At 41.6% G+C, this 25,698-nt stretch overlaps 2 protein-coding genes across 6 annotated transcripts in view; both read right to left on the reverse strand.

Annotated features, from left to right (window-relative positions):
- septin4b (septin 4b) overlaps positions 1–9,532 on the reverse strand; it is a 36,680-nt gene extending 27,148 nt beyond the window's left edge. For 2 of the 3 annotated variants that reach the window (XR_003671554.1, XM_028419004.1), the window contains exons 1-2: positions 9,277–9,532; positions 6,111–6,118 (exon numbers count right to left, since the gene is read on the reverse strand). Coding sequence is in view for 1 of the 3 variants with exons in the window: in XM_028419004.1 (XP_028274805.1) it covers positions 6,111–6,118; positions 9,277–9,328 (60 nt within the window). In the remaining 2 variants the exon portion in view is untranslated. Of the gene's footprint in view, positions 1–6,110; positions 6,119–7,600; positions 7,627–9,276 lie in introns of those variants that run through there. The other variant, XR_003671556.1, reaches the window with a different exon arrangement.
- Positions 9,533–10,279: 747 nt separating this feature from the next.
- The window catches only part of limk1a (LIM domain kinase 1a), a 38,444-nt gene continuing 23,025 nt past the window's right edge, over positions 10,280–25,698 (reverse strand). For 2 of the 3 annotated variants that reach the window (XM_028419846.1, XM_028419847.1), the window contains 13 exons: positions 19,030–19,139; positions 18,009–18,224; positions 17,698–17,803; positions 17,323–17,534; positions 17,009–17,195; positions 16,658–16,744; positions 15,714–15,845; positions 15,559–15,618; positions 15,089–15,154; positions 14,612–14,780; positions 14,464–14,519; positions 13,618–13,775; positions 10,280–13,507 (listed from right to left, as the gene is read on the reverse strand). In XM_028419846.1, the coding sequence (XP_028275647.1) occupies positions 13,339–13,507; positions 13,618–13,775; positions 14,464–14,519; positions 14,612–14,780; positions 15,089–15,154; positions 15,559–15,618; positions 15,714–15,845; positions 16,658–16,744; positions 17,009–17,195; positions 17,323–17,534; positions 17,698–17,803; positions 18,009–18,224; positions 19,030–19,139 (1,728 nt within the window). In that variant the 3' untranslated portion in view covers positions 10,280–13,338. Of the gene's footprint in view, positions 13,508–13,617; positions 13,776–14,463; positions 14,520–14,611; positions 14,781–15,088; positions 15,155–15,558; positions 15,619–15,713; positions 15,846–16,657; positions 16,745–17,008; positions 17,196–17,322; positions 17,535–17,697; positions 17,804–18,008; positions 18,225–19,029; positions 19,140–23,197; positions 23,379–25,698 lie in introns of those variants that run through there. The other variant, XM_028419848.1, reaches the window with a different exon arrangement.

Here is a 25,698-nt window from a genome sequence, read left to right on the forward strand (position 1 = left end):
AATAAAACCTTTTCATAAGCACTAGGCTTTACAGATACAGATATTACTGGTCTAAACATCCTCAAATGAAAAAATAAGAACAATTTCTAACAGTTTATTTTAGGTACAGAACCCTCCCTGGCATTGAGGGTGGAGACACATGGTGAGAGATGGGTACACAGAGGGATCCTGGTGTGGTTGAAGCTCCTGAATAACAAGGAGGTCAACATGCCACAGGTATGTGAGTGTGTTTATGTGGAGGTTAAAGACAGAAAGCCTGAAACCCAAGGGAGTTAGTCCTTTAAGAGTGAGACGGGCTATTTTAGACAGACGACGGGACTCCTTCGCATACCGGAAGACAAGGAGTAGCAAGTTGGTAAAGTAGGGAGCACATGAAAGGGGAGCGAGGTGAAGGGAGAAAGGGGGAGCAGGCACTAAAGACCAGGGGGAGGCAGGAGCCACGTGTGTCCTCTTTGATCCTTCAATGAGACGCACATGTTGTGGTGGTCACCCAGTTCCTATGATCACAATTCTCACAGAAGCCCACTTCAGACCTAAACCCCAGCCCTTGCAACACTACTTTCATCTGCTGATTCCCAGAACACTTATTTCAAAGCATTTACTGAACTTGCAAACTCAGTCTCACGAGAAACCATCACAGTTGAAAAACATGCACAGAGATTAAATAAAACCAAACAATAATACAATTTAGAAAAGGTAGTCGAAGTTCATTTTTCTGCTTAAGCTGTGATCTCAGCATGCTAAGGGGTGCAGGCATCATGATCTTGGTATCAGTGTATTAGTGAGTTAGTGGATAAACACCTCAGATGAGAGCTACATAAAGGCTCTGTAGGTCTGAACCAGATCTATATGCTTTTCCAATTCGCCTGTCGGATTACTACTGCCAAATTCACAGGCTAATAATTAACAATGCTATATCAACTACTGCCCAATACTACTGGACAAGAAATATACTAAATCTGACCCCAGAGCTGAAAATAGCAGACAGTTTTGACTTATGGAACTCAAACAACTATTCCCATAAAACTGCTCTGAGAGTTGTAAATATTTACTGAATGGTGGCATGCCAGCATCGTGGTTATGGCTTCAGTGTCTGGTTTCAAAAAGTCTGGCTGTGGACTGATATGGTTAATGTTGCACATGTGCTCACACACAAACACATACACATAGAGGCTTAATGTAATATGTGGAGGAAAGAAAATTCACACACTTGTTAACAGAGGTGCATGTGGTCTCTGCTGTCACTGCATTTAGGTTCAAGTCTGACTGCTTACTCCCACGATGTTTGTTTATCTGTGCAGCATCTATCTGCTGCAGTGAAGGGTCTGCTGTTTAGGTTAGTAATAAAGTCTGGAGGTCTTTGAACTTTAGGAAAACACAGTTTCAAAAGGCCAATTAATACCACAACTGATTCAGTAACTGAATGACTGACTGATCTGATTTACTCTTTCTCTCTCCATTCCAAACCACTTCCTTCCAACGACAATGATATCCATGCTGCCTTAGACTCCCAGCCTCTTCCATCTATCATCATGTCACAGCAGGCTAACACATTCCATGCTTTACATTCACCCAAGTGCTTAAATCTGATACCACCATCAGCATGAGAATCTGTTTTGTCTGTGTCTGCCTAATGGTAGTGATGCTTTTGGCAAAGGAATACAGTGAGTCAGATTGGTTCTTTTACTGTCTACTTATCTAGAGCTGGTCCTTGTGCAAGATAAAATCTGATAAGATGCCCGCGTGAACTTTCTCTAGTATTTGCCACAAGCATAATTTTCAGTCCTGCAACTTTGGTGCTTCACTCCAGTTATTCACTCCACCCTATTCACAATATTCACCTCTCCACCACCACTCTTCTGACTCACGCATCACCTATTCTTTCTCTTTTTTTCACCAAGTTATATTAAATTATCCAATATTCATCCCTTTTCAAACTTAACACCCTGATCCTGAAGACAAGACCGCATATTTCCCCTTCACTAACAGACTACATCAAGACGTGTCTCCAGGGACAAACACCCTCCTATACTACATCCCGTGTCCTCAAGAAGATCTCCACAATCTCTCCTTCTCTTCCTCTTGGCTTGTTTGGAATTTCCTCTCACTGTTCTGCAGCAAAGTGGGAGCATCTGGAAGTCTTTTCTCAAAGGGAGTGGAGGGTGCTGCAGCTGAGGACCATGCTGGTCTCATCTCTGTGGTTTAGTATGCAATCACATACATGTCACATGTATACTCTTGAGCGTCACAAGATGTCAAACAAAAGATTCTACATTGGATGTCCTTCCGGTGATGCTGTTGGATGATACTGACATTTAAAGATTAGGTCTTAATTGTTATCTTCTTCCTGCATAGTTGTGTCTTCACAGTGCTTGCAGTTAGAGTAAACTCCCAGGCGCACAAACATCAGATCACAGTATCTAGACTCTCAGCCCAGGATACTGCCCTGTTTGACAAAAATCAGTCTTGTTGATATGCCGGCTGTGCTGTGTGAAGCCTTTCAACAGGAGCCAATTTCTAATAAGAAGTTGTACCACACCATTGCAGACTCGCACATTAACAATGGTAAAAACTATGAGCTAGGGCGATATGATTAAAATATTTCAGGCAGCTACCATTATTCTATCAATTAGCAACACATCCTTCAGTTTTACTCACACTATTTAAAAAGAATTTGATCAAATGAAGGACTCATCTGTATGCACCCTCTAAACGATCTAAAGGTGGGGATTTTTGAAAAATGAAAATGTGCAGACAGATGGTGATGGATTCACCTAATTGCACATAGTTGTCCCTTTTATGCTTTTAGGGTCCATAACATATGCAACCTCTGTTCAGAGTTTAGCACATGTACAGCTGGTATCCTTCGAATGAGTAGCCTCACTCACAACACACTGGAGGATACACAGATACCAGCACATAGTTTGAGCTAGAATGTAGCTAGATTTCACAGTTGTCCCTCAGGAATGGTTGAAGTTAGAAGTGAGGGCTGCAAATACTGTAGTCATCTTCAAAGCTACATCACTGGGCATAGTGGAAAACCGTGAGTACAATTCTCAGATGTACTGTTCCAAGCCTCTAAAGCAGGAAAAGCCGGAGCGCAGACATTTTTACTTTAAATTGCACCTGCCTCAAATTTTCCCTGAAAGCCAATCAACTCGCTATTGTAAGTGTTGTCCCTCATGTAGTATGTCCTGCATTGTGAGCTGACTGCTGGGACCTCAGTGGGGGCCATGGGAACTGGGCTGAGATTATTTATAGCTAGTAGAGGGACTTGCAGGGTTCATTTCTATGAGGCTTTAGAAGAATGTTTAAGGTCATTCTCTGACCAAAGCTTCTGCACAATACTGAGGGTGGAGGTTGGAAGGCTAGCTCTCGCTGACGTGGGACATCTGCAAAGATAAAGATGCACGGCCGTTAGCTTCAGGGTCTGGGGAGCTGGCCCAGCAGGGACAGGAAGGAAGTGGTGAGCATAGGAAGTTAGGATGACAGGGAAGGACCAAATGGGGAAATGCAGCAATAAAATTTAAAGCAGATATTTTACAGAGGTTTGTTCTAGAGTACACAGGGAATGGCAAAGGGCAGTTTTATTAACCTATTGTAGCTTCTTAACATAAGCAGCAAGTCATGATGCACACTAGGATCTTCAACCTGAAGCAGCTAAATGAGATTTTGCCACAAACTGCAGGCTAGCTCCAAAAGAAAGCTAATCCCCTCTAGCAAAATTATAATAGGTGTGTATCCTGTGCATCTTTACTGTACTGTGCCACACCTGAGGCTTTCTCAGTATGACATTAAACTTTTACTGTTTCAAATAATTTTGCGTCTGAAAATAGTATAAGAATGGAGATAAAAAAAATCCCTAAACTAGTACTAACTTCAGTTTTTTTTCTTTTGTAAGAGCTACCTTTGAGTAGCTTCTCTTCCTGTGGAGAAAAACACTAAACACGATGGCATCTTATGTTGATAACAAATCCTCTTTGAGCATTCATCTTTCACCATCTTGTTATTATTGTATTATGGCAGCCTTGTATTCGATGAAGTGTTGCATGCCAGCTCGCTAACACGATTGTTTGACCTCACATCAAACTGGAAAAACTGGCCCTGTCAGAGCCAAATCCCACAGGCCAGCAGTGTCTGCATCACCACACAACAAGTCTTACTACATGAGAATAAAACCCACACGCTTTACCCAGTGCAGCGTAAAATGATACAATATTTAGGTTTCACTGATGAGTGATATGTCACAATCCCCATTAAGATGCTCATAGAGTGGGGGGGGCAGTGTTGATGACATGTGGATTCATTGAGATAATACAACATGATGATAGAGTTACCACACAGGCAAGAATATAATGTTGACATTTGATACTGTATAGAGGTTGAGATGATATGATTCATATGATAACAATGTGTGAACACCTGGAATAAGTATCAGGACTGCTTAAGTCTGTATTGTTTCCTCTACATTTAAGAGAACAAATGAACGCACTATTGTGATTCAACGCCTCACCCCCATCAACTGACATTCCCTCATTCCTTTAGCTTAATTACTTGTTATGTTGTGTTCACACAAATATGAATTGCATGAGTTTCTTCAACAAAGAGATGTCAGTCAAAGGATCAATGGGTGTGGTGCTGCATATCTGCAGATTCTGACATTCCAGTTAGCAATTGAATGCAGTGACAGCGAATGAGAAAAACAGACACAGCTACAGCGGAAAGGGGGAAATCAGCATCCAATGCTGGAGCTAGCAAGCTAATGGGGTAATAAACTCCAAGTATAGACTGCCTACACTTTGGCTGCAGAGGAAAGCAGCAAGAGAAGGCACAAGAAGCTAATGGCTAGTTGAGTAAAAGCCACAGAGGAATGCACCAGTGAATGTGAATGTGTGTGTTTGTGGAGAGTTTTCCTTAAGAGACACTACCGTCCTCTCCACAGCTGGCACCGTCCATAACAAGTGACGTCACTGTGTCTTTGTGAGAGTGGATGCATGTGACATTATGGGGCATTTTTAGGCTAACAAAAGGAAGCCACAGTCACCCTCTAGGTCCACCACACCCCACAATCCTGCATGGTTAACAGACACAGAGTGTGGATACAGGGAAAGGACACTTTAGTCATCTCAGTCTAACAATGGCTTGCACAGGGAAGAAACATGGTTTTTAATAAGAATCATACAATGTGTATGGTTTAGGGGTCTGGAACCAAAATCATGTAGACTTGACATCTGCTTATTTAATACCCAGCGAGAGAGATGTGCCAAACCTTTATGAGTGGAATGAGCAAATGCTGTCCCCATGCCAGGAGCCAGAAGCAGCAGCAGCTGCAGCCTCTAGGTCAGTACAGATGCTAAAAGTTTCACAAGGTGTTCCTTCTTTAAACATACACAACAGCTTTATCACACAGGCCTAAAATGTTGCTGAAGAGGGACAGGGTTTGTCACACACGTACAGATCCACTCCTCTCCACCTGTCTGTGAACTGTTTGGGCTTGAAAACAAACACTCTCCCCCTTTCATCACTACTCAGTTGGGCCAAACACAGCTGCATGGAGAAGAGGAGTAAAGGGGGTGGGTTTTAACACTAACGTGAAAATCCTCTGGCTACTGGAAAGATGAAAACAGATGACCCCCATCACTCAAATTCTGGTATACTTCAGAAAACCTGCTGACTCTGCTGAAGGATGGTTGACCAGACTATGACTCTTTTAAATGTGCAGTGAAACTTAGACAAAAGTAGTTGGAACACAAACAAAGCTGACACAAACAACACATTCGTAGTTGTCACATACTGAAACAAGGAACCAGAAAATCTGGGCTTTGTGAACGCACCTTTTCACAGGTAGCTATTTCTGTGGTGGAAAGTAAAAACCCTGAGGCACAAAGATCAGTCACATTCTCATATATGCACAAGAAAAATCACAGACTGAGTTTGATCAGGTCCAATGATTTTCCTTCAAACTGCACAAACCCAACAGAACATCAATGGTTATCAGAGATAAAATATACTGAAAACAAACCACAGCATCCTCATTTTGGTAAGATAACTCAGGCCAACTCTCCCTTCAACTGTGATTTGTCTACAGGATTAATACTCTGGTTTCTTACCTCATCATCTGGTTGGAGGAGGAGAATGATTGATCAGCACAAGAAAAGGTTCCAAAATCCACATCCAACAGAGGTTTACACATAGGGGAGGAACAGAAACACATTATGTTAGGCAACATGTGAAAAATATGACTATTTATTAAAAACAAAAAATATTGAGACACCTAATTAATAATTGGATATAATATTTCATGTTAGTCTTTGAGTGAGTCTACAATTTGTTCAACCATATCACAAAAAGCTGAGTTAGTTTTTTACATTATGAAACGGGGGTCATCACAGTATTGACCTGCATAATTCCAGTGGATAGTTTGCAGTGGAAAACATCAGTATTTTCACAGAGGAGTCACATGGTGGCGACAATCAGCTGAAGGTTCCATGTCATCCAGGGAAAGGAAGTGAGGCCAGTGGACACTTACTACACAGTCTGAATTCTTGAGTCGTGGCCAAAATGTGTTCTGTGAGGTCACGGTGTCCTTTTGACTTCAAACCACCAAATTCTAATCGGTTCATCTTCAAGTCTAAGTGTATGCCTGTGCCAAACATGAAGCCTTTTCACACATTCCTGATAGGTCATGTTTGCACTGTTGCGAGGCAACACATTAACTAATCTTTCTGACATCCCTTACCATGAAAATTATATTTTTGCGCATGTCTCGACATAGTGAAGATGTATAGGTCAGTCTATAGGACAGGCAATGGACAGAGAAGTTTCAATGTTTCATGAACACTCACATCGCCAGTTTATGACTTCTGGTGGGTGTTAGTATATTCTGAATGGCAATTACAGCACCTGTCACCTCTCAACGATCTATTTCTATTGAAAATGAGTAGATGGGTTGCAGTAGTCACTTAATGTAAATACTTTACCATGTCAAAATAGACAAACCTTATACTGTTGGAAGTTCAAGATACAAAGCTGTATGTGGCACACTCAGCTATGAAACTGGCACTTATCTCAAAGTCTGGCACAATTGAAGCATTGGGCCAATCCTGTAATTAGTGTAAGAGCAGGCGGAGGCAAAGGCAAAACAAATTTCTTAAGTCCAATCTGCCTGTCCTGGGACAATACACTGGCAGTATTACAAATATTGATTCACTACGTTAAACTCACAACTATCGTCAAGGTGGTCACAGTGTGCTGAGGATCAAGGCACTGAAATATCACTACAGAGTCTTCCACAGCTCAGAAACAGCCCTCACATTCCAGGCAGCCATTCAGTTGCCACTGCATGCAGTAGATATATAATGTATGAGCTGCATATTACTGCTTGTGCTCTTTAAAGCCAAATGGGCATCAGCATATATCACTCCACATGCAGCAAATGACTGCCATGCAAACACAACTCCTGTGTAGCGTTGATGCTGCAAACAAATGAAGAGATAAATTAAACACCTCAACCAGCTCTTAAACTACACTTGTGCTTTACTTCAATGCCTACTTGGTTGCCTTGTTCATGTTTTTTCTTGTGGTTCCTCTTTTGACCTACATGCCATGGTCCTCCACCAGTGATGCTGCCAGCACAGGCACAGACAGCAGTGAGGATGGTAGAATCTCTCCGCAAGGCTTCCCCTCAGGAATGTCAACCACTGCTGACTGTGCCACCAATCCCCAACACTCACTGTCCGGCTGGGTGCTGTTTATACTTTGTGGCCTGATTTCTTCTTGCTTGAGTTGATGTCTTGTGTAGGAAAGGAACATGTCACTTTAGTTGTTAAATGGGTTATGGGTTCTTAATAAAGCAGCCCTACATTCTAGCTTAATTTGCAGCTCACAAGTCAGATCAGCCACAAGTGGATTGTGTTTGTGTTAGATTTTTAATGCACTGACTGGTGTGTGGTGCAAGTTCTGCAAGGGAATATTCCTAAACTAGCTTTTAAAAGATTTCCTAGTGAGCTCAGACACAGTGAGTAACAAGTTTAGATATGGAAAAGCTAACATTTGAACTTATCACCATCATGTCAAATCTAAAGCTGCTCCACAAAAATGATTTAACAGAGACACTAAAGGTGAATCTTTGGACATGTGGATTCATTTTCTCTTAGAGGGTCTTTAAAGGCTATTCAATTAAAGCTCACTGTTACGCCATTGCAGTTCACTATACTGTACACTGATGAAAAGGGAAACAGACATGGACAAAACAAAAGCTTTAGCACAGATCTGTGAGCCTTCAACTATGGCTGCAGCAGAAGACCTGAGCAAAGAATACCACATGGACATTCTGCGCTCTCTCTGTCCACTAACTGCAGGAGAGCACTCCATACCTCCCACTTTCTCCTCTCCATCACCACCAAGCTATGTATATACCAGAGAGCAACAGCTCCAATGAGCCAGATGTTCAGTGTGACTGCAGTCTCCCCAGACTTATCACTAAACTAATGTATGTTCTCATAGTGTGAGAAAAAGGCAAAAACATGACAACCTATGATCTTTAAGTTCCTTTTCCCTTGTAATGAACTTTAACACTGGTTGTCATCTGCTAGATAAATAAATAAACACTATAGGAAAAATATTCTACTAAGAAAATCCAAGACAGACTATAGAATGGGATTTTTCATACGCTTAGACTGGGAAATGGAAAACTGTAATTTCCGATGTCATGCAGCAGCATCTGACTGCAGAAAGAAAAACATAAAAGGCGTTTCAAGTGCAAACCTTCTTGACACATCAAACTGATCCAGAACTTCTTGTTTTACGACTGCTGTAGAGAAAATAACAAATAGTTTGACTGGGCGAGTTCTCCATCCGGCTCCGGCTCTTACAGTTTATCGGTGCAATCCACATATATCTCCGCGGTCCAGAAATAGTTGAGTGTGGCCAGTCTTTGGTACCACTCTTGCATAGCTGCAGAATTACAGTGTGCTGTAGCAGCCGTGTCCCGTGTGGTGCTCGGGCTGCCAGGCTTTTCAGGGATTTTCGTTTAGCAGGACGAAGTGTACCCTCTGTAATGTCACACAGTAATTATGCCATAATGGTAAAATCTGCACTGCTGTTACCGTCGGCTTACAAATCTACCCTGTAGCCAAATGGGCCCCAGTGTGGCGGATGGTGTATTTTGATGAATAAAACACAATTTAAATGGAGGACACCGGGTTTAATTGAGGGTCACATTCATAAATGAGTCGAGCGTCACTTGAAAAACGTGTTAGACGTAGAGATACTCACCGTGGTTGAACATTGCGGATCGAAACCGGTTGTTGCTGGACGAATTTTCCATCTCAAAGTTTCAGTGAGTGCCAACGGCTGCGACCTTCTCCTTCTCCTTCTTCGTTTTCTTTCTCAGTATTTCCTTAATGTCCTCTTTAAATCACCGAGGCGGCGGTGAAATGTCACTCCGTGTGTAGCGTTGATGCTGTCTTGTGAGCTGACAAACCCGTCTAGCACCGTGAATGTGTGTTTGCACACACACAGACACACACACTCCTCCGTCGCAGCGGTTCAAACTCACGAGCCGCCTCCTGCCTGCCAGCCCGGTGACGTAACGACGCACCATCCCTGCAGCAGGAATGAAAACAATCGCACGTGGATGTGATGGGAGAATAGTCACGTGCACCTGCAGCACTCCGAAGTTTAGCTAACTGTTAGCATTGAAGGGACGACAAACACAAAACAGAGTACGTGGGAGAGAAATGGAGTCATAACGGAGTACATGTAACATTTGGTGAGTATTGGTTTATACTCCACTACAGTCCATCATAAAATATTATCTAAAGAGTAATTTACATGATTTACCCAGGTTTAGCTTAAAAACACAGACTACTTGCATACATATTTAGGGAGAATGCAGAACTGAATAACTGTACTGAAACTAAAGTGCATGATGCTGAATTTAGTGTATGGTAAAATGTCGGTCTACATTATGTTTTACTAACTGCAGCATCAACAATTCTACCTGAGCAATAATGAAATAGAATAAACAAATGATAACTTCATGAGATTTTACCAGATAGTGACATCTGCTGGTTTGTTTGTAAAAACATTTGTAACGTGTTCCACTTTTTTTCTAACAGGAACAAGCACTATTTTTACCACTTCAGTGTAGCTCACATTTCCCCTGGTGATAGTGCTCTGCGAGTGAAGCTGATTTTGCGCATGGTGTTTTATTAGAGCAGCCATAATACTGAAAATAAGTTGGACAAAAAGATGAATAAACACCTTGACACCTTGGTTTGTTTAAGGAACAACATTTTTTATTTAGCTGTGACAAAAGAAATAAAACAGTCGCCTCCTCAGAGTCTAAATGTTCACGTTCAGGATTAAAGTGCAGAATTGTTTTCACAGCTTGTGTAAAAAAAATAAATAAGACAAAAACAGAAATATAATATTAAAATATCAAAACTGACAATGGAGATCTGGAAAATATAAATATGATACAGAACAAGATGAAATCTCATACAATATGGTATCAGCGATTATAATCAATCCACTTGAATCAGGCTTGCACTTATGATACATTTAAAAAAAGGAAATCAGTTCGTGTTTTCGGGTCGTTGGCAAGGCTAGCTTACAACAAAGGCACAGCATTGTTCAGAGGTAACGATCCTTTGCAAAGAAGAGCTGCGGCAACATTCTCAGTGATCATCAACACTCCCTCACAGACGACATGCTCGACATGGCTCAGACAGGAATGGAGAAAGAAACTCATGTACAGTACATGCCCACGGGCGACACATCAACCAGGAGGAGGTTGTTTTCAAAGAAGCGTGTTTGTGTTGACAGAAGTTTACATGCTATTCCAGTCTTGTTACTGCTTTCCTACTAATAAGCTGCTGCGTTAACTGAATTGTGAAGAAAAGCTCCATAAAATCACGGCCCTGAGCCATAAGAGTGTGATGAAGATGTGAGGAAGGCCAGTTTAAGTGCTCTTAATATCAGAAAGACCAGCAGTGGTTGAGGCTGCAGGCTCTGTGGGCATCACATATGAAACCAAGCAGTCAGAAACAACACAGAACATCATTCACAAAGGACCAGTCTGTAGGCAGCAGGCAGTGCTGGGACACCACATCCTCTTGGTAGCAAAGGCCAGGAAACTTGGTCATATATGTATCAACATTGCATTAGATATATGACTGTAATTTATGTGGGATCAAAGAGACAATTGAACTGTGCACAAAAACACATTTAAAAGACCATAATGGCCTCTGATCCTCACATCGACCAGTTTGCTATCGAGAGGGTGAAACTCCCAGAACCCATTGAAAGGCTCTATCAGTGTCTTGCATTCATATATCAACCTGAACTGACATAATTTATTTCCTTATCACAAGTAGCCCAAGAGAGAAAATTAACAAACATGGCTTCAACCAGCCATTTGGTAATATAGTGCAAATAAAATGTGTACAAAAGGATTTCAGTGGGAATATCGGGTATAAAAAAGATGCTGTTTTTTTTTCATTTCTTTCTTTCAAGCCTAGAAGATTTCATCTTTCATTCTTATTCTTCACAAAATTTAGAGACAAAAATAGCTTGGTGTGGAAGCTGAACTGACATCATGCAGCATGTGAAAACAACAGCAGGAAATTTAAAACGCAAAAAAGAGAAAGAGAGAAAAAAGAAATCCTATGTTAGAAAGTGCAAGAGGGAAATCTGACAGTTTTAGAGATTAGTTCTGAGCATGTTTACGCAGACAGATGTAAGAACATACATATATTATACAGTATATACAGTGATATTTACAGGTAGTTTTTACATGTAAACAAACAGTGAGTGGGTCATCCTCAGTGGAAGGGACAGATAGGTGGACAAGACACGATGAGGCAGTACCTAATATCCCCAAACCTAAACTACTGTACAGTACAAGAGACCAGTGTGTGAATTATTTGATGGACATTTCACCCCAAAATCTAAATATCTATATTTTGATATGAGCTGCAGAGTTGTGGCAATATCAGCCATAAAGGAAACTAGGTGACACTCTTAAAGATCGAAAAACTCAGTAGCAATGTCTCTTTCCAGAAGTCGTGACGTGGTTATTTTGAAATCTTAACACATCGTAAAAGCTCACACCAAAACAATCTATATAAGTAAATTGAATTGTGGTCCACAGGAACCATACAGATATGATTTTGGGGTGTACTGTCCCTTTAATATAAATTGATTGCTCTAAAATATCACAAAGATGTAGTTAAAAGGTGTAAATTATCCAGGATGAGCACGAATCTGTAGCTCTGAGGGGACCAATCATATGAAAAATGTGTTTTAGATGTAGGGAAATGACTGCTCAAAATTCAAAAGTCTTCATATTTCAAAAAGCCCATCATCTGATGATGATGATGCAGAAAAAAACCCATAAATAAATCTGTCGGCTGTGCCCTTTAAACTGCAGTCACACCTTGACCTTTCCTCATTTCCAATCTGTTCAGCCAATAAAAATATGGCAATGTAGCACATGTATATAAAATATGTCTATACATTTACAATATTTAAAACATTTACACTGTCGTCTGCTATGTACACATGTGGTATGTGTTTGAAGATCAATATGAGTGATAGAGCTCTTTAAAAAAATGAGAGATGACGTACCAGTTTTATGCCAAAGGTGTGTACCTTGAAAGTAAAGTCAGTGCTACACAGTAATTGGTGGAGATAGCAGCGACATATGTGGGTTAGTGGTTTTTGACCCATGAGGTCAGAGGGACGTGATTTGACCTGACAATATTTACAGTCATGCACTCTTGAGTGAGCTATTTAAAGCTTGTGTTTGACTTGTATAAGTGGATCTAAAGTGTCTTGAATTACAGACAGGCCCCACTTTTCATTCTGAAATCCAAACCAAAAGAAAAATCAAACTCACACTGTAACACCTGCAAACACATACAGCACAATGTACTCTGTAGAGGCCTGCATTAAGCTAAATTCTGTTTTTCAATACACACACTACAGCAACTACAGTAAGTATTCTTGACTGCTGTGAACTAATGTTACATCTAAAGCTGATAAAGTCAGGTCTGATTGCATATGACATGTTCCTCTTCAGTTTCAGGTGCAGCTATTGATGAGCTATCGCAGCTAATATGTTGATTTGACTGTGTGTGTGTCTTACACAGGTGGCTTTTCAGATCCACTTTTTCCCCCTGAGTCTACTTGTTTAAGCCTGAGCCAACCTACGCCCGCAGCATCTTCAACATGTGGAGGGGTATTTACAAGATTCCTCCATCCACTTTGGGCGCTCACTGCCCTTACTGGGGTCAACTATTCAACTTCCAGCTCCACCCGATGTGCTTGATGCTACTCCAGCTGTTCTGGGTGCGTGTGCAAGCCATTCTCAGGGTGTGTGATGCTGTGGTGGTCCCAGAAGGCTTTGTCCAGCTGGTCCAGTTCAGAAATCAGGGGCAGACTAATGTCCAAGTGCATCTTTAGGTTCTCCAGCCACTCCTCCATCTTGGAAAAAGCAGGGCTAAAGAATAAAAAAGCAGACAGTTAAGATCTCATTTACCACCCATGACCCATACGTTTTTGTGTTGGGTGAACTGTCTCGTTAGGGAACATTTCAGTGTAATGTCTGACCGTTTGTCTGCATCAAGGTCGCAGCACACAGCGGCCATGGGAAAGAAAGTACGAGGACAATCAAGGGGAAAGAAGTGCTCCAGGAAACCAGAAATGTTCAGTCCGAAGTCTGTTGCCCTGGGGAGGTAGTCTGGGTCTGCGTTCACCCTGCCAATAATCTGAGGAGTGCAAGAAAAGCAAATGAGAGGGTGAGAAGAGTTAAAGATTGAGGAATCTGAAGACCCCGTCAGCCCTCCTGAAAACCAATAAACCCTCCACACTGAAGCAGATCGTTCCCAACAACCACAACTATCGTACGTCAGCCAGTCAGCAGCCACATGAAGACAACTCTGCTTTTCAGCTCCCTCTAATCCCTACAATATTCACTGGATAATGGTGTCCATCTGGAGAAGCCGTACTCTGAGGCTTCTGAGTGACTGAACTAAACGGTTGGTCCCAAATTATGTGGATGGTGTGTGTGGCCAGGCCCAAAGCCTAGATGTTCACTTGGAAAGTAAATTCAGAAATGAGTTTTGGAGCAGGAAGACCGTCCCATCATAAAATGAAATGGATATTTAATATGAGCAGAACTTGATCGTTTGACAAATTGTTCCTTTAACTAGCAGAAAAAATGCAGACTCCAGTCCATTTTATACCAAGAAGAAATGGAAATGATGAGTCAAAATACAGACAACTTAACTGTCACATTCAGTGTGCTGTAAAACTGCAGGAACACCTCCAGACTCCAGAGGGATTTAAAGGCGTTTAGATCATTTAAGATGTTAAAACAGGGACATTAATTCCAAAATAAGCATTTGGAATCTTGCCTGTCTATTTTTTATTACAACAGTTTGGATGGTTTCTTACCTCACAGAGCATGATGCCAAAGGAAAAGATGTCTACTCTCTCATCATAGCTTTTCCCTGGAAAGGAAAAAAAATAGTTATTTATTGTCTGTGCTAGTCAAGTCAAATGTAAATTGGAGGTAGTAGTAGTAGTAGTATGTTTGTCATACCGTGAATCATCTCTGGAGCCATCCAGTAGGGGTTTCCCACCACAGTGTACCTCTTCCGACGGTCAGGCTTCTTCAGGCCGGACAGCTTTCCCTGCGTCAGTTTCTCCTCGTGCTTGTCGTCCACCATGAGCCGAGCCAGCCCGAAGTCTGCCACCACCACCGTGTTGTCCTTAAAAAGTAAAGGACATAAAATTTTATTATAATGTTCAAATATTTAAGATCATATTTGTGAGTGAGCACTTTTAAACTTCACGATTCCATCACAATACTCTCTCTGTTCAGGTCAGGTATGCTGAAAGTTTCCACGGGAGCTTGTTTTAAGAAGGCTTAAGTCGCTTACAGCTCCTGCTAACAAAGCTCTGCTTTGTTTTTGTACCTGAAGTAGCCAAGCCAGTGACAGGTGTCAAACCCCTAAGGAAAACATGCTGTATATGCAAAGGTATGTCCGTCCAAACGTACAGGAAGATAAGCTCTTACCTCTCGGACGAGACAGTTGTGTGAGTTGAGGTCCCGGTGGATTATGTTCATGGAATGCAGATACGACTAAATGACAGACACACAGGCAGATAGGATAGGAATGAATGGCAGGAAGTTTAAAAAATAAACAGATACAATGAAAGCATTTAGATAATCTAATACCTAATGCCAAATTGAACAATAATGCCTGGTTTCATCTCAAGTAGCGGGTGCTGAAAATATAATAACTCAGCTATGCATGACATTCATCACTGTAGTCATATCTGGGAAAAATATTAAGGACCCATGTTCTAATCCTGCAGGAATGTATGCTGTAATCTCCATAGAAGGGGATGAAAAAGACTAGTGCAGTGTTGTAGCTCACTCTCAAGGCCACTAGATGGAGACAAGAGTGAAGCTAGCAGGGGAAATCACCTCTGTACGGCTCTATGTGTATTTTCAAGGAGCAATATAAACATCTTTGAACTCACCATGCCTGCAGCAATGTCCTTAGCAAAACTGACCCTCTGGTTCCAGGGATAGTTACTGTCCTGCAAGGCAACAAGGCATGTTAAAAAAGTATTTGTCTCCATCATCAAAGTATCCTGAGGATATACCAGAAGAAGTACACATGCACCTAACCTACCATTTTCTTGATGATTTCCCTTAAGGTGCCTCCCTTTATGTACTCTGCAATGAAGTTGAGCCTCTTGTCTTTGTAGAGGACTCCTATGAACTTGAGCACATTGGGGTGATCCAGGCAACGCATGACTTTCACCTACAGAAACAGGCAGATTTACACATTATGACAATGTCTTAAGAAGAAGTATACAGCAGTATATTTCTTTACATGCAGTAAAGAAGGAGGAAGAGGAGGAAGCAGGGCAGGTCCCCTATAAAAAATCTTTTGTTGCATTCTTTGCTTTTTGTCACCCAAGCACTCAATAACACAACCAGAGTCTCTGTAATGTGAGACTGTCAAGTATTACATGACCATGACAGAGAGTGTGTGAGGCCACCAACAAACAGCCAGTGTGGAAGTAATAGGAAATAATGATCACACTTTTGTAGATGGGGTTTGTTTTACAAAAACACAAGCTCTGTGCTGAGGCATACTCATAATAAAATGTAAAAATGTCCTATTTAGAATGCTGTTAACTGTATGAGTGGGTTTACAATATTGAACACCAAACAGGAACATAAAGGGTAAGTGTGATCACAATATTTCTAAAACTGTGTACATATCTTCCCAGATTAGTGGAAACTTGGTGGAAGGTAAAGTAAGCTTTGTACATCCACCATTTTTGGGAGGCAGGGTGGTGTTAGTGCTCCACTTTGCCCCATTTCTAAATGCTAAATTTGTGTATCCTGCTCTTATTTTTTTGCAGGTGCTAGAACTCTTAATTCCCATCCCACCTTCTCACAGAGAAGCTGCTAATTTTAACTTTCAGCTTCTGGTCATACACAAAATACATTTTGTTCTTCTGTCTCAGCACTGCATATCCAAAAACCTGAATCAAGGTTATTTATGAGCACAAGCTGCTGTAAATACAAATCACTCGGTGACCTGAGGTCTGATTCTTCACTCACCTCTTTCAGGAATGTCCTTTGAGTCTCGTCGTCAAAGCGAATCAGCTCCTTCATCACCATCACCTCCCCCGTCTCCCTGTGCGTCACCTTTAAAAACACACAACGCAATGCACAATTCAAATGGATGAGACTGATCATCAACCATATAGTGAGTAAAGTATTTCCATTACACCTACATGAAACTTAGCATGATGTGTTAAAACCACATCTACCCGCCCATCTCTGAAAATTTCTGACTTATCTCAATGCTGCCATCTTCTGGAAACTTTCAATATGATTCCCTTAAATGCTTCACATGGTATTCAGTGACTAGCTGCTGTGAAAATGCTGTGTCTCTGCATCTAAATTTACCTTGATAGCCTGGCCGAAGCATCCCTTCCCAAGCACCTCTCCATGGATTAGGTCAGAAGGGCGGAAGATGCGGTGAGTCCGTTTTGAGACGACACGGAGTGATTCTGATCGATTGATGTCCTTTCTCTGAGAGATGGGTGAAGCTGCATTGCTGGAGCCTGGTGACTTATCAATGCTGTAACTCCGCCTGAGAGAGAAAGAGCAAAGCTGAAACGCTGAGCACGGTTTACTGCTTTTTACAGTTTATAAGGTATGATTGATTATGTTTTTGGCCGAACTTCCTCATCAGAAAGATAGATACTGTTATTCCTTACGTGATGATGCGAGACCTTAAGTTGCTGATATCGGGGTTCGGGGGCTGGGTAATGGGCAGAATGGGACTGGGGCCATCTGACAGTGGTGTGGACAGAGGGCCATCCACCTGCTCTTCAGCCTCGGAGAAACCTCCCTCCAGCCCCTGACCATGAGGGTCATGCTCGATGGTGAGCTGCAGCAGCCGACTCGTCTCCTGAATCAGCAGGTCGATCTGGGGAGAAAACAGAACAGAAGAGGTCAGACATGTTTATTTCAGCTGAAAAATATTCACTGTTGTTGCTCACTTTTATCTTCTCAAAAATAGTGAATTCATTTGCTTGTTTACAAAAGGTCTAATCTTTAATCTTTTAATTACGAAAAACAGTGGTCAATACCTCATCCAGAGGGACATTGTGAATGGGCGTCCCATTTATTTCCAGGATCCTGTCACCAACGTGGATGGAATTTTTCACATCTGGGCTGATGCAGTCTGCGTCCACTCTAAACAATAAGACAATAAAATCCCTTTTAGCTCAGCAGATCAGATAAGTGTAACAATGATTCAGATTTCTGCTTATTTCCTTTTCCTTTCTTCTATTATACAAATTAAATGAATCTCATCTATCATCCTGTCCTCCATTTATCCTTATTGACCTCTCCTAGGGTTTCTGGGTTGTCCTTTACAAACGTGCACAACCAGACTCACTGGGAGACTCTGACAGTGGGTCCCTGTTCGGGACTGAAGCCGTTGGTCGGGCTGAGCGGTTGGTCAATGGCCACAGAGAATCCTCGCCCCCTGCGTCCATTGTTGCCCTCTGCAGAAGCCGGGATGGACACCAGCGTGACGGTGTGAGGGATCCGTGAGCATGGTGAGTCTGGCAGAGACACCGGTGAGACGATGGTCTGGTAGTAACAGTGACCACTGAGGAATAGGAGTACAAAATGAGATGTTACACAAACAGAAGCAGTAAATCACAGAAAATTGAATTCTTGTGAGGTGTGCAATCATAAGAACATCAAGTTCTCATTGGTCACATGTTGTTGACGAGAGGCTGGAACACTACTGTGTTCTCATTGTTCTAAGAGAGGGTCAGTGTTACCTTTGATAAGTCTGTTGCATAAGTTTGGCTTACAAACAAAACTACTTTTCACAAAAACACATGCCGGGAATCCAAGAATGACTCATGAAATAACTCCGAGGTGATTCAGAACTCAGAAAACAGAACTAAAACTTCATTTTACAAAACACATTACATTTATGGTTCACCTGATTGAGATGACAGAGAAGTAATTGGTGTTTTTCATGTCCTGTGTGAGCTGAATCCAGCTCGGCTATATGCAAAGCCTTCAATGAGTGTAATGATCTGACTCAATCACATAGTCATCATCCTCAGAGAGCAGGCAAAGCCCCTGCTGTTTGTACAGAACTGTGCTCATGTAAAAAACAGAATGAGGATGCTTCAAGGAAAAATCAATATTTGGTGTGTCAGACTTTGTCTTAAAGACAACAAGTCTATGAAACCTCAGCTGTATAGATAGGGATCTAAAGGTTTTCTCTGTTTTAATTTCTCTGTATAATCGAAGTTGTTCTTGTTGCTCAGCCTTGTTCCTTATGTACATGAGCTAATATGTTTAGGGTCATAGTCGTGCTACCTTATAAAACACGCCTCTCTGATCGTATTGTCTGATACATAAAAATGTTAAAATTGTATCATTTCATTACTCACCAGTAGAGTTTGGATCTCTCCACCAGAGCGTATGTGTCTCCATCACCGATGAATGTTCTGCAGTTCAGACAAGTGAAGCATTCTGGGTGATACTTCTGTTCCCCTGCGACCTGTCAAGACAAAAATCATATGCATACTTCAATAAACATTCTTTCATTTCTTTTCTGGAAGTGAAATAGATCTCTAGGGCACAACAGCAGTTTATTGATGAGGCTTTTACGAGCGGCCTGGGGAGCGGTGCAGGGTCTGGTCACTGAGGGTAATGTTGAGTTACAGGCTCAGAGATCCACTTTGCTGCAGCCAGACCTCCTCCAGAGCTCGGGGCAGTTTTGTAAAAAGCATTGGGGAATTGAGTTATGGCTGAAACAACAGAGCAGGGACTGAGCGTATAATTCACGCTGGCAGATGTTTCAGCTCTGAGTGCTCTTTACTAACAAGTTAAACATTCCCACTTTTACCATTGCTCATTAAACCTCTGTGCCCTTGCATGCTGTGACTCTAAATGACTAGAACAATTGATTAAATGGCCCTCACCTCCATATATGATTATCGACCCATTTTAACTCTTTCAGGTAATTTGGTGCCATTTGATGCAAATGAGCCACCCACTCTAGCTTTAATGACGTCTATGATTAAACATGAGCAAACATGTTAAGCACCTTTAGGCCGAGTTGTTTGCTCCCCTGGGACTTGTGCTTTCATTTTTTTTTTGCTCTGAGTGGCAGAAAATTTTGGAGTGAGTGGGACCATTGACAGTGCTCCTCAACTGCAATGATCTGCAATGCTAATGCAGTACAGCAAGGCTAAGGAGGGGCACTGTGGTGGACAAAGAATGATTAAATGCAAGGAATAATAAGAACGTTTATAATATTCTGTATTATATTCTTGTGTTTTTCCCATTTTTTGGTATTTTACACAAAATAAACTAAAGAAATCATTAAGAGAGTAACCTGTAATAATTATAATTAGCTCTATAATATGGTTTAATTTTGATTTCAGTTTAGCTCTAAAACACAATCAGCCTCACAGCTTTTATAGCATAATCAAGCCTACAAAAGGGAGAAAATGTGAGAATTAAAGAATCATAACATCACTGTGTATAGCCATATGTCTGCTCCCCACCCTCCTGGGAGAGCAGCAGTAAAACCACGAGCACACACAAACAGATAAACACAAGTCGAGGGGCCCCTGGCTACAGAGAGGACAACACTGTGAAAGCACATTAATTAACAGCATTTTAAATAATTCAGCTCCTTCAAGCTAAATACCAGGAAAAGATACCAGTAGTTAGCTGGTAACATCTAGACTTTTTAATCTTTATATTCCAGCTTTTGGAGTGAAAAACAATAAATATTTGTTCTGCTTGCTGCTGGCAAAAGGCTGATAACAGAGCAAGAGAAGCAGAGAGAAAACCAGAGGAGCAAACAGAGGTGTAATGGACAACAGAACAAGGACGCTGTAGGGCTTAACACAGACCAGTTTCATTTCGTTATCTGTCCTCTAAGCAGCCTCATAAAAACAATCTATAAATCACTTCAATCTAGTATTGACAGGCAATGTAAACACAACAAGTCAGGAAGTTAAATATGCAGGTGTTACCCTGATTTTAACGACACATTTGTGTGTGGATAGTTGTGGATTGTGTCTCTTTATAAGTCACTGAGGTGCAGCTCTACAAATGGGTAAGACAGGAAGAGAGGACAGCTGGACGGACATGAAAAGGGTGTGTGGCTCTGCTCGACCTGACACTGTGGCAGCCATTTGCTTGCCATGCAGGCATGATACTGACACACAGACACACACCCTCTTTTAAACCGCATCTTACAGGCGACAGCTGCTGCCCTCACATTTAGGAGGTGCTTCATCTCCCAAAGTGTGGATATAAAGGCAAACAGGGAAAAAGGGGCTGTTGTGCAATGAAGAAAATCCCTTCTTGCAATCTATTAGCCATGTGACCCACAGCTTTCAAAAGACAAGAAGCATCACATGTATTAACACACCACAGGTTCCACTTTGTACCCTGTGTGTCTCTGAATGTGTGTATATTAAATTCACTGTGTACTGGCCTATCATCACACTCATCAGTGTGTGACTGTGTGTTGGCTGGTCATGTAACCTCGAGGTCTCTTCTAGTGACAACAATCCAAACTGTGTGCACATGTCTCCCTCGAGGAAGAGGGTCCACAGGGTCCAGCAGTAACCAGGTCAATGTTCAGCTACTCTGGGACACACAGTCGCCTCGAATTCAAAAACAGAGTAAAGCGTTCAATATTTAGGAGATAAAAGCTCTTTTTCTTGTTAAAAGAGTTAAGAAATGCATTATCTGGTTACTTCTAACAGAAAACAGCCACAGAAACTAAAAGCTTGACACATTGTGGTCCTTAACCTTTGTTTGCAGTGATTTATATGTATGATCTTAAGTGGGCTATGGAATTTGAATGGACCCCTGTAGGGTGTTCTGAGGAATTTATGACCACCTAATGCTCTCAGCAACACTAAACGGGTAAAAAAACATGATGGTGCTGTGTCAGTTTCTTGAGGCCTGGCTAATCACAACATGTTAACATTGTTATGGCAGAAATACAGAGCTGGAAACTGAGGGGGGAAGTCACTATCTATGTAATTAAAAACACATATAAAGAATCTCTAATGTCTTCCTTTAGTTCTTCATATTTTGAATGTTTCAAAGTGAATCGTGTTTCTTTTTTGGCTGCATAACCTTTTCCTCATGACATTTCCCTCACATTTGACATTTTCATACATTTCATAATGAATAAGGGGCTGTGTATGCCAATATCCAATACAAAGCCTGCTCAGGTCATAGACACAATATTTTTTATAATACAGGCTGTTATGAACAAAGTAAGAAAAATGGAGTGTTGCATGGGAAAATAATTCAGTCATTTAACTTACTGTATGTTTCCTTATTCATTCAGTGATCATTTACTCCTCAGACAGTGTGTTAATGGGAAACTGTTCATGGCTCCACATACAAGAGATAACACCATCAGACTCATTCTGTGCGTCTGCAGTGATTCATAATCTCATCCATCTCATCTATAACACGTCTGAAGTTATATGCACCTTATCATCACAGCTGAGTCTGGACCATTTCCCTGTACACCCCTTCACTCCTCTTTTGACTTCACTCCCCTCCATACAAATGTGGAATGATGACCTCATATCAACACTACTGATCATGCTTCCAAATGGCCTCCATAAATAAAAAATCTGGCTCTGCTTAACCTCATGTTTGATGTAATGAAGTTATGCTATGAAGCCACCTTCATTCGTCTAAACACACATGTATGTGAGCATGAAGAATCAACACATTTGTAGCTGTTTAAAAAAATGACCTCATTAGGATGTTTTGAAGAAATAGTTCAAACAACATCTGCATTTGGTACCTGATACTCCTCACACAGAGCTACAACTGGGTGAAACACCAAAAATGTGTCAAAGGGAATTTCTGAAGCTTAAATACACAAAGTACGATGAGGATGTTGCACAATCCTGCAAAGAAGCTAGAAGAAGAAGAAATGATCCTGCCTGCCAGAAAACCCTCTTTAAAGCTACAGTAGACATCATTTAGGCAAACACAATTACAGTGAGAGCCAGAGAGAGAGAGAGAGAGAAGACAGTGGGCCACATTGATGCTCTCTGAATGGAAACCCCCTTCAGTACAGTACCACAGTATACACAGGCCTCTGCTTTAGAAATGTTGTTACTGCATTCAGCCCGGTTCCTCCTCTATGGCAAGTCCCACATCCCACTGTGGTGAAATCAGGAAACTGTTTACAGTGCAGCCTGCCTCTTTGAATGCACTCACACGTTGAATCTTTTAACTTCTATTTCAGAAAGAATGCTCTCTTAAAATAGCAGACATGTCATGGCTCATCAGTTTTTCATGACAGGAGAAAAGAGCGGCGTGCAGAAAGAGAGGAGCAGCTCTGTAATTACAAAGCCATCAACTGACCCACTTTAAAAGGACACTGAAAACACACCATCAAGCTTCACATCCACTTTTAAAATTAGAGACAGAGGATAGAGTCTCTGCAGGAGCAACCTGGCAAACCATCTCTAACCAACCTTGAGACCTGCCCGGCTCATTAATATTGCATATCACACACGAGACACCTAGAAATCCGGCAGCAGAGAGCAGCCTCACCTTCTTGTCCCGTTTCCACAGCCTGAGACAGCAGAAGCTCCAGAAAAACAAGTCTCCCACCATGTCAGCGAGAGCCGGCGTCTCTCCTCGCTCTTCTAGTTCATTCTACTGAGGCAGGCAATTCCCCCGCTGTCACAACAAAACACTGGCAGCGGCCAAGCCGGGCAGAGAGAGAAAGCTACAGAGGAGGGGAGGGAGGAGAGACAGAGGGAGACCGGCCCACGCCTTTGCAGCTGAGCTCATCTCTGAATCAATGTCACTCCTCCTCGCTCTCCCCCTCCCACCCTGCCTTCCTCTCTCACTTTTGCTATGACCTCATCGTTTCCTCTTTTGCCCCGCCTACTCTTGCACACGCACTGGCTGCATCAACCACACACACCCACCCCCCAGCCTCCTGGTGTCTTCAGTAAATGCCTCTCCTCCCATGCTGCTCCCATTCCTGCAAGTTCATTTCGAAACAACTAAAAATCAGCAGTGAAGAAACAATATTATTGTGTTATTCATCAGCTACTGTGTTAGTGCTGTGTTTGTGTGTTTTTTGCTGTTGTTGTCGTTACCCTAAAACTAAAACAAAGGCATATTAGCGTTCTGTTGATTTGTGTGTAAGAAAATTGTAATCTCCAATTAAGACCAAAGAGACTACAAAGGAAACTGTTTTCCTGACCATCAGTCAAAATCAAACTCTTTATGTTTTCATATATTATATATTACCATGTAAATGCTTGTCTGTGACAACCTATAGAATGATGTAAGTTGTTAAATAAACAGGCAATAGTGTAACAATAGTTCATTCTTGTCCCAAAGTAATCACTGACTGAGTTTACCCGCATGAAATTAAAGAAAAGCCCCACTTTCCAAAGACATAGTCCTTTACATGTGCTGTACTGTATGTGTGTAGTCATGTTATACTCGCAGCTCCCAAACGTTCCTTGCATGCCGACAAGTGTCACTCCCTGCCCTTGCTTCCAGCCAGGGCTGGAAGACCGTCTGAGCGTACTGATATTAATAGACTGTCAGTTGCACTCTCCTCACTGCCTGCTGGGTCTAATGTTAAAGTGGTGGAGACAGACTACAGAGCTCTTCTGGGCAGAACATGATTGAGTTACTCTGGCCGCGTATGGAAGCTGTATCAGAAACTGGTCAGCACGCTGCAGAAGACAGTTAACCAGCCGATGATACGACCAGCAGCTGACAATGTTCTGGTCAAAACTGTTGTAAACCTGGATAGATATTATTATTATTAGTGTACTTTAGGAACTCTGTGTTACGAGAAGGATGAAAACACTTCAGTCAGCTTGAGTTCGGGCTTTTGTTCAGAATAAATACATCCTTAGTTACAGAAGTTGTGAGTTTATCCTCACCTCAATAAATGTTGCGAAAATTGCAATGTTTGAAAATGTTTTTTTTTCTCTTTAAATTCTAGGCAGCTGTTTGTTTCCCATTACCATGAACAGTAGGTGTCATTATGTTGCAAGCATATGGAGTTCAAGACCAGACTGTGAGTATATTTAGATTAGGAAATAACACATTCTTCATCCAGTTTATAATGAAACATGAGATTATCATAAATTTTAAGAAAGTTCAGATCAAAATATGAAAAAGGAAAACTTCTATGTATTGGTGCTGCAGATCTGTCTCTCAATGTGTCTATCGAAGTCCTCATGATAAAAAGCTACTAGCAGATTGTACCTGCCTATAAGTATATCACTTTAAACCAGAGCGTTTTATCAGATCATGAAGTCCAGACAAGCTGGTTTAGTGACTGACTCTAGAGGTTTCTTACCAAAAGCAAAAGTTGAGTTCAGTCAAACCATCAGAAGTGAAACTGTAAAAAAGCCCACAGCTTAGCCACAGGGGGGTATTTTAGTCTACAGAGGCTGCTGTTGGCGTCACTGTTTCCACGCTGGGAAGAGGAAACAACAAGTGTATTAACTGAAGGTTATTGTCAAGCGATGATCTCTAGTTGAAATATTTAGAAAACAACATAAAACCCGGGGGAGTCAGCAGACATCCAGCTGAAGTGTCCTCAAGCAACACGCTGGAGGCTAGAGGAAAGACAACTCCTCAGTTTTTACACAGTTTCTCCGACAGACCAATTTATTTCACAGCACACCCTCACAATCTGAACACAAATGACTCCTGTGTATTTCCCAATACTTATTATTACACGTGTCTTCGAGGAAAAACAATCACCAGAAACAACTGGCAGATTGCCACTAACACAGCTTCATCACACCAGTGGGAGGTGAAAACTGTAAATTTGGGACTTTCCACTGGTATGGTATGATTCTCAAAATTACCAACTATTCATACAATCATAACTTGGCACTCAATACAGTATAATATCATTAACAATGCATAGAGATTAAAACAGATGTGACAAAGTGAAACTGACAATGACAACGGACCACATGGTAAAATGGGAAACACATGGGAAAATCATTTTAGAGAAATATAGCTTTGAAAGTGACACCTAAAACTAAATAAAAGTCCCCAACATG

Source organism: Parambassis ranga, chromosome 13 (genome assembly GCF_900634625.1).
Source record: "Parambassis ranga chromosome 13, fParRan2.1, whole genome shotgun sequence".
Lineage (NCBI taxonomy): Eukaryota > Metazoa > Chordata > Actinopteri > Ambassidae > Parambassis > Parambassis ranga.